The sequence below is a fragment of the Ursus americanus genome, chromosome 9 (genome assembly GCF_024610735.1).
Source record: "Ursus americanus isolate L20-20 chromosome 9, mUrsAme1.1.p, whole genome shotgun sequence".
Classification (NCBI taxonomy): Eukaryota; Metazoa; Chordata; class Mammalia; order Carnivora; family Ursidae; genus Ursus; species Ursus americanus.
In genome coordinates, this window is record NC_142135.1 from 72,864,957 (window position 1) to 72,877,950 (window position 12,994).

At 37.8% G+C, this 12,994-nt stretch overlaps 1 protein-coding gene across 1 annotated transcript in view; it reads right to left on the reverse strand.

The window, feature by feature from the left end:
* Positions 1-12,994, reverse strand: part of RP1 (RP1 axonemal microtubule associated) — a 296,245-nt gene that overhangs the window by 84,671 nt on the left and 198,580 nt on the right. Inside the window, exons 23-24 of the mRNA XM_087864419.1 lie at positions 9,273-9,331; positions 8,307-8,351 (exon numbers count right to left, since the gene is read on the reverse strand). Of these exons, the coding sequence (XP_087720545.1) occupies positions 8,307-8,351; positions 9,273-9,331 (104 nt within the window). The remainder of the gene's footprint in view (positions 1-8,306; positions 8,352-9,272; positions 9,332-12,994) is intronic.

The following is a 12,994-nucleotide window of genomic DNA, read 5'->3' on the forward strand; positions in this document are numbered from 1 at the left end:
ATCTCCTTCACTTCCCATGAAAAGGGAAAAAAAATAGATTGTAGGTCTACTGTTAACTGTTTCCTTTCCAAAGTTTTCTTATTAATTGGTGGTTTATTTTTAGGAAAGCACGAGTGCATTATGTTGGTAAGCAAAATCCCTATAGCTAGTAAAGTTCAATAGCCCTTACTTAGATCTTAAAATTTATCTTTACCTTATTTTGTGTATTCTGTTACAGGGGTTACACACATTTGCCTTTGCAGCTCAGAAAACTTACCCCGTTGTTGAATATAGAAACATCTGTGTCTAGACACATTTTCAGTTACTTGGCAACTACCCACTGAATACTCAAAGAAATGTAAGGAGGATGCATGTAAATTAAGCTCTGACCATGTAATTGTTAGTTCAGCATACTGAGGAAAAAAACTCCACAAAGCACATTAAGTCATCATAATGCACAGTAAAAACTATGGGACAGGCATGCTTTGCCTGATGATGCACCAGATAGTAGGCACATTCCCATGCCACTTATCATAAAGGACCAGGACACAATACGATGCAGTGAGAGTGACAAGACTTAATGCACCTCTGCAAATTGCAACCTCCCGCTGCTCTGATCACAATCACAGGTAGATTAAAACAGACTCAGAAGAACAATACCACTATGCATCATGAAGCATGTGCCTGGCTCTTACTTGGTGGAGAGGTTGAGCATGTGGCAAGGAAAGACAGAGGAGAGCTGCAGGCAACTCGGGAACAAAAGCCCTAAAGTTAACCAGATCCACTCTCTCACAAAGCTCTGTGAGGCTCCCCCAGACTCTAGGTGATGAATCCAAGAATTCCTTCTACCCTCATTCCCTCTGCTCCTTGAGAGAGGTCAAAGCAAATACAACTTTCTCCATCTTTCTATTCAGGGCAATATTTTAACATTGCTAATAGATTGCCATGCCTGTCAAATGCTTAGCTCTGTTCACAACATTGATAGCCCCTGCCCACAGCACCCTTTCAAAGCAGCCTCTGGCCCCTCTGAAATCTCTCTCACACAGTTACTCACACACCGTCCTTCAGCTACCTTGAAGGGCTTTTTCCTTCCATCCTCAAAGACCTCCAGGGCTTTGCCTGAAAGTCACTTCCTCCAAGAATCATTCCTTCCAGTAACTAGAAGGAACCCTTCTCTCCATATCTCTGTTGGACCCTGCACACACTTCAACCCCGGGATACAAACAAGTTCCATCTCTCTACCCCTCAGATCCTTATTTACCCACGCAGACTGTAAGCCCCTCAAAGGGCAAGTTCAGGTCTCACATGTCTCTGTATCCCCAGGGTCTAGTACAATACTTTGTACAGAGTCATAAAGTGTTTGGGGATTCATTGAGAGATTTTGAAAAATAAAGACTGCATGTGTGAGAAAGGATATGCAAGGCATTAAGAATGCTTTAGCACAATATATAACTATTTCTCAACAAAGAATAAGTGCTTCTGATTATGCATCATTAGGGTCATTTTTTGTACACAGGACAAGGACATTGTCATTTGCCTCATAATTGGTCTTGTTATTAGCACAAAGATAATAGAAACAATATGACCTTGTATCACCTAAATTTTGAAGGGCATGTAAATATATCTCAATGAGATTTGGCAAAGATAAACAAAACAAATTATTACTTTATCCTAATTTTTTAATAATTTTATCTCCAAATAATTCTATGTATATAAACTCACAAATCCTTCAAAATACAACCTCATAAGAGGATCATGAGTTTTTTAAATTTTTTTCAGTACTTTACAAATATTTTTATTCTTCCAATAGACAAATATCATTAATCCTATTACACACACAAAGCAATAGAGAAATGTGCTCACTACCACAGGAGTTAGGATAAATTTGACATAGAATTAGAAACAGTTATGCTTCCTGGAATAAAATGGTTTCAAACAATACTCAATTTTCCTCACTTTAAGTCTGGAAAACAAGCATAAAACACTATCAGAAGTGAATCTATTATATATTTTATATTGATATTGGTTTAGGGTAAATGGTTTGTCATTTCTATGGTTTTGTTTATTATTTATTACTGTGTGTGGCATGTTTACAGGGCTGAATAGAGAAGAAGCTGCAATAGAGACATTTCTTGGCCGTGGGGCATGTTGCCTGCTCCAGCCCAAATGCTTGTGCAGTGGGACTGCCGCTGGGTACTCAAGACCCTTCACATCTTTTACCACAAGGGAAAACGAAGTTTAGACATTACCACTGATTGGATATGTGAGGTGTACAGGCCCTGGTTAAATGTTTTACAGATATTATTTTTACCTAATCCTCACAGCAACTCTAATGGTTTCTATTATCGTCTCCATTTTCTAAGAAAGAACCGAGGCACAGAGAAATTCAGTGACTTCCCCAAGCCATGCAGTGAATAAGTGGTGCAGTCTAGATTTAGAATGTGCACTATTAACCAGGATGTTCCGGAGCCTCCCTGCATGTTGGAACTTGTTGTATATCGCTGTTAAGTTAGGATAATGACTCTTTACTTCAGTTTACTGTGAATCCTCTGCCTCTCTGTTTAGTATATTCAACTCCACTTCAAATCTTGATTCTTGACGGGGGGGAGTAGCATGGTGGCTAAATGGCAAGCTCCTGCGGGGTGTCCCAGGTTCCCTGTGACCATCCTCAACCTGGATGCCAGATTCTCATCAGTGGTACTTCTGCCTTGTCCTCATCCCAAATTCCCCTCAAGTTTAACCTTCACACTTGCTGCTAAATCTCTCCATGCCTCTACTGATCATCCACCTTACCACGGCTAGAAACCTTAGCTTGCTTCTCTGAATATTTGATAACAACTCTCAAGGACTTCATGCTCTGGCTTCCAAGCAACCACTTAGGTCTAAACCTACCTTCAGACCCACATCACTGGCACAATTAGGATAACCAGTCATGATCCTCAATTATAGAATTCAAGTCTTGACCTACATATGCAGTCTACATGAACTACCCTCTACCATTTCTACTGCTGTGGTTATCTATTGCTATGTAATAGACCATCGGAAAACTGAATGGCTTTAGTCAACAATAATTAATTCTTTGGCCAATGAATCTGCAATCTCGGCCAGACTTGGCAGAGAAAGTTAGTCTCTGCTCTATACAGCATCAGCAGGGGTGGCTCAACAGCAGACAGAGGATCTGTGTTCAAGATTGCTCTCTCATGTGAGTGGCAGGTTAGTGTTGGCTGCTGGCTGCTGGCTGCTGGCTGCAAGCTCAGGCAGGGCTTGGGGAAACAGGCTTTGTGCCTCTCCATGTAGACCTGTCTATGTGGTCTGGGCTTGTTCATATCATCATAGCTGGGCTCCAAGAACAAACATCCCCAGAGAGAGGGCCAGGCAGAAGCACTATCACATCTTTGACCTACTAGTATATGGCGGAAACATCACATGGCATAAATTCTGTTCCACATTATTAGTTGAGGCAGTCTTAAAGGTCTGCCCAAGTTGATTCCACCTTTTGATGGGGAATTGGCAAGGTTCTGGAAGAGTACATGGGACAGGAAATATAGTTACAGCATTTTAGCAAATACAGTTTGCCACATCTACCTTTCCAGACTTGCGCATCCCAACTCCTCAGCCCCCTTTTCCAACAGAATCACCATTCTCTAGGTCAGTGGTTCTCAACTGGGGGTCACTTCCCCGCCCAGGAAACATTTGGTGAAATCTGAAGACATTTCTCATGGTCACAACTGATGGCTAAGTGCTATTAGTATCTAGTGGGTAGAGGTTCAAGGATGCTGCTAAATATGGTATACTTGACAATCCCCACAACATAGAATTATCCAGCCCAAAATGTCAGTAGTCTCAAGGTTGAGAAACCTTGACTCAGACTAAGTAAGAGCTGTTTGATTAATCCTATTTCACCACTAACTGTACTATGCTTTTTGTGAATTATCTCCAAATAGAAATTGGTTGAGAGTAGGCTCTTTGTGGCAATGTGTCTGCAGATCTTGTTGAATATTCTGAAGATACTGAGATCATACTGTTGTTTTAGTGTCAAATCCACTATATTCAGTTACTATGTTGAATTATGGGTATTTTGTGTCAATCAGGAAAAAATATGAACTAATATTCTAGAATCGATGCAGCATAAATGACTATCCGAACACTGACCATTTACTGTCAGGAGAAAATGAGGCAAAAGCCAAGCAGAGGGTGTGAGAAGTACTGAGGTGTTTCCCTGGTTGCTCACTTAACTCTTCCTGGCAGACCCATGTCAAACAGCAATCACGGGAAATATCTGGTCTCTGATGAGAATTCCCATGCGCTCACCTTCTTCCTTCTGGTTCCAAACTTGTCCCCACATTGACTTCTCTTTTCCCATTTAGCCGCACTGGAATTGTTAACCAAGTTTCAAGCAATGTATGTTGGGATTGATGAGGCAATCCCAGAGACAGTTTCTCTGGCATCTCAGCTGCACACATCACGGGCACTTATCTGGGACACCAACTCCTCAGGCCCACCCAGGTTCCCAGGTACCCACAGCATGTCTTCCCATCCAAGAGATGAGACTGACCAAAAAAGTAGAAGGTTCCGACACAGAGGCAGGTGATCACTTCTTTATCCACACAACTACAAAAACAATGTGCCATAAATGATCAGAGCAGGGGGCAATTCAAAGCCATCTACACTTGATTTGGAATGCACGATACTGTTTTGAAAGAGTTTTATTGTTAATTGTGTTGAATTAATAATTAAATTTTACTTTCTTTCCTAGAGCAGACACTATGGATAGTGAGACCTGCAATCATATATAGAAAATAGAATTGAGAAAGAGAAAATATTTTAATAATCTTTACTCCAGATAATCCACCAAGTTGCTAACAATCATGCTACAAAGAGTTGGCATTTCCTATAAATAAATACCTAAGTGCTCAAGAATTTTACAGTCCCTCAAGTCAGAAACCCTTGAGAGCATGCAGGAAGCTCAGCCCTTTAAAGTGAAACTGTTTTGTGTAATGTTTAAGAGCTGAATTCTAATACCAGTTCTTTCATTTACTACTGTGTGACTTAAGTTTTCCATACTTTGGCCAGTTTCTTGCGATGATATTTTTAAAGCCCTGTCACCATAATACAACTAAATTCTGGGAAAATTGAAAAACAAAAGCAAACTTTTTGGTACATTATTTTATTTCCAAGAAAGTAAGAAAAATTCCCCACTGCCAAATAATAATAATAATTAATAAAATTAATAATAATAATAATAATAATAATAATAATAATAATATAGGGGCCATCTGCAGAAGTGGTGAGGAGTCAGCACTCTGGAAGGCTGGAGTTGTGCTTGTGGTAAATGTCAAATGTCAATACCCCGGCCAGGAGATGGGAGGCTGCAGCCACATAAGGCTGGGAGTTGGACCTGAGACTTCTAAAGTAAGAAAAGAGGGTCTACACCCTTAATGAAAGATTGGGCTCCAAATACTCATCAGCAAAGGAAGCCTCACAGAAACTTGATTTGTTTCTACAAAGGTTCTAAGTGAAAAAGGATTACTAAGGATAATAACAATAATAAATTAAATACATCCTTTCACTTGCATCTGGAAAAAGGTTAAAAGCCAAAGATCAAAAAATACAGCCTAATCATCTAGAAAAACAATACAACAAAATAAATCCAAAGGCACAGATGATATATACACATATATAATTACACACACATTCCTAATGACTAGGGACAGTTAGAAGAAGTTCCTTTAAAGAACAGTATGGACTCTGGAGTCAGACTATTTGGATTCAAATTCCAGATCTGCTATCTGCCACCTGTGTGACCTTATATGAGAAAAAGAAAGAAGAAAGAAAGGAAGGAAGGAAGGAAGGAAGGAAGGAAGGAAGGAAGGAAGAAAAAGAAAGAAAGAAAGAAAGAAAGAAAGAAAGAAAGAAAGAAAGAAAGAAAGAAAGAAAGAAAGGAGAAAGAAAGAGCATGTCCTTTAGTTTCATCATCTGTAAATGGAATGATACTATCTATCTCATGGGTTATTGCAAGGATTAAATAAATATATCTAAAACACTTAGACCCTACGTAGTAAATGCTATATGAGTTCACAATTAATGTTGCCATTACTGCTTCTATTCCATATTGTACCATGGACCTAGATAGCATCTTAGGATAAGAAAATGTGTCATTATTCATATATGATATGGCTGTCTTCACAGAGCATTCAAAGAGTATGTAAAAATTAATTAGAATTAGAATTAATTTAATGTATTTATTATTATAGAATTAATATGAATTTATTAGAATTTAACAGCAAGCTTACCATAATGACTAGCTATAAGCATTATACAAAAGGCATTGATAATTGTTAGATAATTCAATCCAGCAATGTACATTAAAATATTATCCATGGCCAAGTTCAGCCTAACTCAGAAATGCAGTTTTACTATGATAAATGATTTCACCTGTATGAATTATAAATATTTATGTTTATAAGGTGTCAGGTTTGGGAAACATGTCTTAAATAATTGTGGGAATTCATTAAACACGGCCTGGAGTTAATGATGGCACATAATTGTATTTATTGTTAATCACCTCAAAATGAAATTAAATTAACTCAGCTGATTCCTTCTTTTCCTTTCTACCATTAAACTGAAACAACATCTTGGTCTACTTTCATCCCACTGCAGCTATACAGAAGGGCATGAATTACATAAACATGTTTCATGTACATTCAAAATTTAAGACTCACATTTGTTCTTCAACACTCTTAACCACAATGTAACACTGTCTCATCAGATTAGACTACTTAACTTCCCAAGGTTTTTTCCACACCATAAACTAGCTTATTCATACAACTATAAAACTACTAATGTATTTCTAGAATCAGATCCCAGGAAATATTAAAGATCACATTCTTCAGAATTTAAAAATGAAATAAAAGAGAACCATTCACAGACAAATAAGGATAGTGTCCCATGAACTAAGGTCTGTGATTAATCTGCATTTGCACTATAAAAAATAAAGACATTTCAATGAGACCATTAAAATAAGCTAAAACCATAGAAATGATTAATTATAAGAAAACATTTTAAAATAATTTATTTAATCAAATTATACTAAAAAAGTGTATCTGCCAAACTCCTTGGTAAACATGTCTGCTATATAATGCAACTTCCTTATATTTGGTATCACTAATGTTGATTACATGGTTAATATTATTAACAAAGGACTGTCAACATTTTCATCCTTATTTAAAATCTTTAGTTCAACACTATTAGCCTAGGGACACCTGGATGGCTCAGTCGGTTAAGCATCTGCCCTCAGCTCAGGTCATGATCACAGGGTCCTGGGATTGGGTCCCAGGTCAGGCTCCTTGCTCAGTGGGGAGCCTGCTTCTCCCTCTGCCTACTGCTCCCCCTCCTTCTGCATTCACTCTCTCTCCCTTCTCTCTCTGATAGATAAATAGAATATTTTTTTAAAAACTATTAGCCTGTATTATTCATATATACACCAAGACCTGAGATTAATGGTTAATTTTTCTACTTAGAGTGTCATTTCAAGTTTATCATTTACAGGCTTACTATAAGACACAGAACTTTTGAGGTCCCTTAAAATCACTAAGAGATTCTAGAACAGTAGTAAAATTACATTACAGTCTGACACAAGCACAGCTTTTCCCCTACACATAACTAAAAAACAAAAAGTAAAATATAATCCAAAATACAATTTCTAATATAATAAATGCAAATGCTGGTTATCAGAATGGACATAATATTTGTGTCTCAGTGGCCACATCCTAATCAATACAGGAATATAAAAAAAAATGTTAGCATTAACCCTTTCCTAGTTTCAAATTGCCACACAGTACAAACATTTTGGGGAACATAAAGGTTTGTTAACTTGGTATGCATATTAGTAATTTGTATTTATCCATCTCATTCAGATCAGCATTAAAATGTAAATATATTAATAACGATTGCAGGTTGATTTGAAGAACATCTAATAGAAAAAGCTAACCTCAAAAGACTTAAAAAGAAAACTGAGAACCAATATGCAAAATTTGTTTTTAAAAGAAAAGGACAATTAAAAGAAATTAATCATTTGGAAAATGATTACTTCACCCATATATTTAAATTATTAAAGGGAAAAGCATTTGGGGCTAAAGTTGCTTATGTTTGTTTCTTATAAATCAAACCATAATATAATGCCTATTCCTATACTCATTTTAAATATTTTTGGATCAATAGTTTAAACTCAGTAAGAATATACTAAAAAATGTATAAGGCAGGTAATCTTGAAACAGAAATAGATCATTTCAGATGATTAGAAGATGAAAAGTGGCAACAACATTTACCATTTGCTTCCTCTTGTATTTTAGGTTGATGATTTATTTGCATTTCTGCAAAAATAAAAGTGAAGTGCAGTTAATAATAGATCTGCCTGATGACATTATAAGTGGGAGAAAAAGAAGTGTAAGTTAACTCTTTAATGGTAGCATGGGGTGCTTGGGTGGCTCAGTTGGTTAAGTGTCTGCCTTTGGCTCCGGTCAAGACCTCAGGGGCCTGGGATCAAGCCCTACATTGGGCTCCCTGCTCCACAGGGAGTCTATGTCTCCCTCTGCTCCTCTGCCCCCACACTTGTACTCTCTCTCTCTCTCAAATGAATAAATAAAATCTTTAAAAAAAAACGCTCTTTAATGGTAGCAAATCCTTAGGTTTATTTTTAACCTACAGTAGGGCATATAATGTTGCCAAGACACATCTTTACATATGCTTTTATTCTCGCTGTGAGGAATAATGATAAATCTGATGCAAAGGGTAAACTATCAAAAGGGACATTCTGGGAGCAACTGGGGAATGTTCCATGACAACAGGTTGTATCAAAATCATTTTGTAATATTCCATTGTGTGTATATGTATGTATGTATGTGTATATACATACATACACACACACATACACACACACACACACACACATATATATATATCTCACATCTACTTTATTTATTCATCAGTTGATGGACACTCGGGTTGTTTCCATAAAGAAAGAGAGAGACAAACCAAGAAACAGACTCTTAGCAATAGAGAACAAACTGATGGTTACCACAGAGGTGGTGGGTGGGGAAATGGGGTAAATAGGTGGTGGGGATTAAGGAGCGCCCTTGCTATGATGAGCACCAAGTGATGTATGGAAATGTTGAATCACTATATTGTACACCTGAAACTAATATTATACTGTATGTTAACCAAATGGAACTTAAATAAAACATTTAAAAAATCACCTTGTATTTTCTTCTACTAAAGATTTCATTAATCCTCACCTTGAAGATAAAGTTCAATTTCTGAATGAATTATGCCCTGAGACATAAAGGGAAGCCATCTGAGGAAAAAAAGAAAAAAGAGAGAAGAAAAAAGAAGAAAAAATTAATTTTTGCTTTTCTCAATTTTTACAATAAGCTCAATTCTGCACTAATTTTGAACATTAAAAGGTAACTATAAAAATAGCTTTTTATGAAGTCAAACAATCCAATCTACTGCGAACTCATGAATGTGGTAAGAATGATATCATAACTGTGGCTTGAAGAATGAAACACACAAACTGCTAAACCTGCTAACCATCTACCTCTCCAGGTTTATCAGTCACTAACACTCGTAAATGCACCTGGGCCTCCAGCAGAGCACTGCCCTACCGAGTTGTAATGAAGGCAAGGGCTGGTCTAAGACTTTGAGCCTGATATCTGGGCCTGGCTAGAAGTGTTGACCATCCATTGGCACAGAAAAATAAGTTCCTTCATTTTAAGACATCCTCTACAGAGGTCTCTGTCTTGCTTTCACATGACTTCCTTTAATATCTCTTCTTCAGTGGCTCCAAAAATAGTGGTTCTACCTTAAAACTTGATGAAAAAATTACCACTTTGGAAAATGTGTTTAATGCTAAGTAATAGTTCATCCTGGCAGTTTCCCTCTACATCAGCCAAACTTCTGTGTTAGAAGCTCCATTTTGTAGAAAAAGCCAAGGCTGAACTTAGAAAACCGACGTTATCAGTTTCAGCTTTGGGATATTACCCTCTTGAAGCTTTGTTTCCTTGACTAAATTATTTGCCTCACAGAGCTGCTGTGAACTTGAAATGAGTAGTCGCATGGTACATAAATGTTACTATTTTATCACAATAACCACAGTTATTGTTATCCCACATTCAAACACCCTTTCATTCCTTCCATCCATCCACCCACTTATTCAATAAACATTTAGAAAGTGCCTTCTGTGTGCAAAGCCCTTTGCTAAGTGCTGGGATACAGGAAGAACAGTAGAGACAGGAAACCTGAGCTGGAAGTGCTTTCAGTGTAAAATGAGGAAATAGATGAGTAAAGATATAAATGTACAGAGTTGTAGGTGATGTAAGAAATACGTATAGATATTGTAGGAACAGAAAAGGAGACTAACCAGCTCTGAATGGCAAGAATGAGGAAGTACAAAGGAATAAAGAGCAAACAAATGTCAACAAGGAGGTGACACTTGATCCAAATTTTGGACAGTAGGTAAGGAGATGTCTGACTGGTAAACGAGAGATTGGAAAGGGTATCACAGGGAGAAAAAATAGCATTGGCAAGGGTGCAGAGACAAAGTTCCACATGGCTGAAGCACAGGAGGCTGCTGGGAAAGACTTGGGGACAGGGTGGGGGACCCCGTGTGAAGGTCACTGAAGGGGAGGTCATTGGATCTGAGAATGTCAAGTGACTCAGAGGTGGAGCTATGGGACTTATACTCCACCATGCTGGCCTTGAAATCACCAGATGATGCTAACAGATGGGGTATAAAGGTGAACCATGTCAGCTCATGCTGTTCTACTCAGCTCTCAGGACAGTTCATCTCTCCATTTTTCAAAAGCTTTGAGAGATCCCATTTCCTTCTAACCACTTCCACCTGTGCTTTGCAAGTGTGCCACAGAGAGGTAGGTTATTGAACAATAAGATTTGTATCAGAGGACCTGCCTCTCGTCCTAGCTGATTGGGGCAGATGTGGACACCTGATCCATGCTTGGTCAATCAGTCTTAATATCTTGACGTGAGAGATGTAGAAACTGTGATCAGATGGCACTGCTCATGGAGATTTCACAGTACCTCTATTGTTAAGGCCGGGTGGTATTTTGGAGTGCAAAGCTAGCTGCAAGCCAAAGATATGGGAGAGAAAACCTGTGTACGAAAAGAAGAAGCTAGTGTATAGAGAAAAGAATAGAGATTTTCAATGAAGAGACACCTTTGAAATCCAAAGAGAGTGACTGGCTCTCTGATGACTCTCTAATTTATAATGTCTAGCTTTATTTCTTAAAGCTCGGTTCTATGAGAGTCACCTTCAAAGTTGCCCTTTTAACATAAACCTTAGTGAATTCCTCACCCTTGCAACCAAACTAGAGTTTATTGACTGACCAATTGAAATTTTAAAAATCAAACTCTCATCTTGTCTTTTGTTTAGTCCATTTATGGAAGTTCCCTACTATGATTTCCCTTTTTTTAGAAGATACTGGGCTAATGCAAGGTTGTGGCCCTGAAAGCCATGGAGACTTCTGAGTACTAGATAGCTACTAAAAATAACTCCCTCTAGATTGCTCCAGGTTCAGATTTCTTAAGGTAAAATCATCAAGACAAGTTGATAAACCCTCAATTCCAGAGTGGCCATAATTTCTATGAATTTTTTTTAAATATTTTTATAGTACCATTAGATGTTTACTCATGAACCACTTCTAATTAATAGAACAGGATAGATCTTAGTTGCTATAGATGATAGTTATTTGCAGCACACACATATTTTCTGCTGTATATATGCCTCTATATACCTGCCTAAGCCTGTGTCCACACCCATCCTTTAATTTCTATCCTAGAATGAGCTGCAAAAGAAACTGAGAGAATCAGCCAAGACTAGTTGTTGAGGTTGTGAACCATGGTTTTGCATGAGGACATCAAAATTCCCCCAAATCCAGTGAACAAAAGAAAAGTATTGGAGCAGTATGGCTTGAGAGGAGCATGGTGATATTAAATAAATAGAATAAAAAAGTAAGCAGGAGGAGACTGCTTGCCCAAGATCGCCATACACATTATGCAGTTTCCGACAGAAACATGCTTCAAAACCCTAGATCACCCGGGGGTTCCTTTTCACTGGGCTAACGAGGAAATACAAACACAGAAACAAAATAAAGTTGGTCTAGTCTTTTAAGGTCAAAGTAGACAACCATGGAATGTGTTTGAGGGATCTTGCCCCCAAATATATAGGCTGTTTTTGGTGGGGAAGGGGCCTAAAAAGGTGACATTGATTAGATTTCATCTGAGATACATTTTAGATATGGCAACCACTCATTCATATTAAAAATGGCAGAAGAAATACTAAATGCTTGTATGAAGATTCTAAGTCTCCACCCCCATCCCAAAAAATGAGCAAGACTCATCCCTGCGCCTCATTCTGTCAGTTTCCCACCATCACTACTTGTCACTTCCATACTGAGGAATGGCTCAAACTGACAAAAAGAGCACAGAAATCTTCAGCAGCACAAATACATGCTCAGAATAGCAAGAAATGATTAAGAGTGGCCTCTTTTAGGAAAAAAAAATCAGTAAAGTTAAATGATTGCTCACTGTGTCATGATAATTTTTATTAGTTTCTCCCTATAAAAATAGCATTTTACATTTCTGCATTTTATCAAAATTTTAGCATCCTTTCTTATCTGTATTATTCATCACCCCCCCCATTTCCCAGGAAAGGAAAATAAAACCATTTGTATATAAGCTGAATTATTTTCAAAATAAAGAAAAGCATAAACAATTTTTACCAACACACCTGAGCATGTTATAGAGGGAATTCATGCAAAGATGAGGTGACCTCTAAGGTTTCTCCCATTGTTCTTTATTAATCTTTCCTTCCCTCCCTTTCTCTCCCCCTCCCTTGCTGCCACTCCTTCTTTCCTTCTTTCCTTCCTTCCTTCCTTCCTTCCTTCCTTCCTTCCTTCCTTCCTTCCTTAAGTATTGGCCAAGTCTGTACTTGGAACGAGAA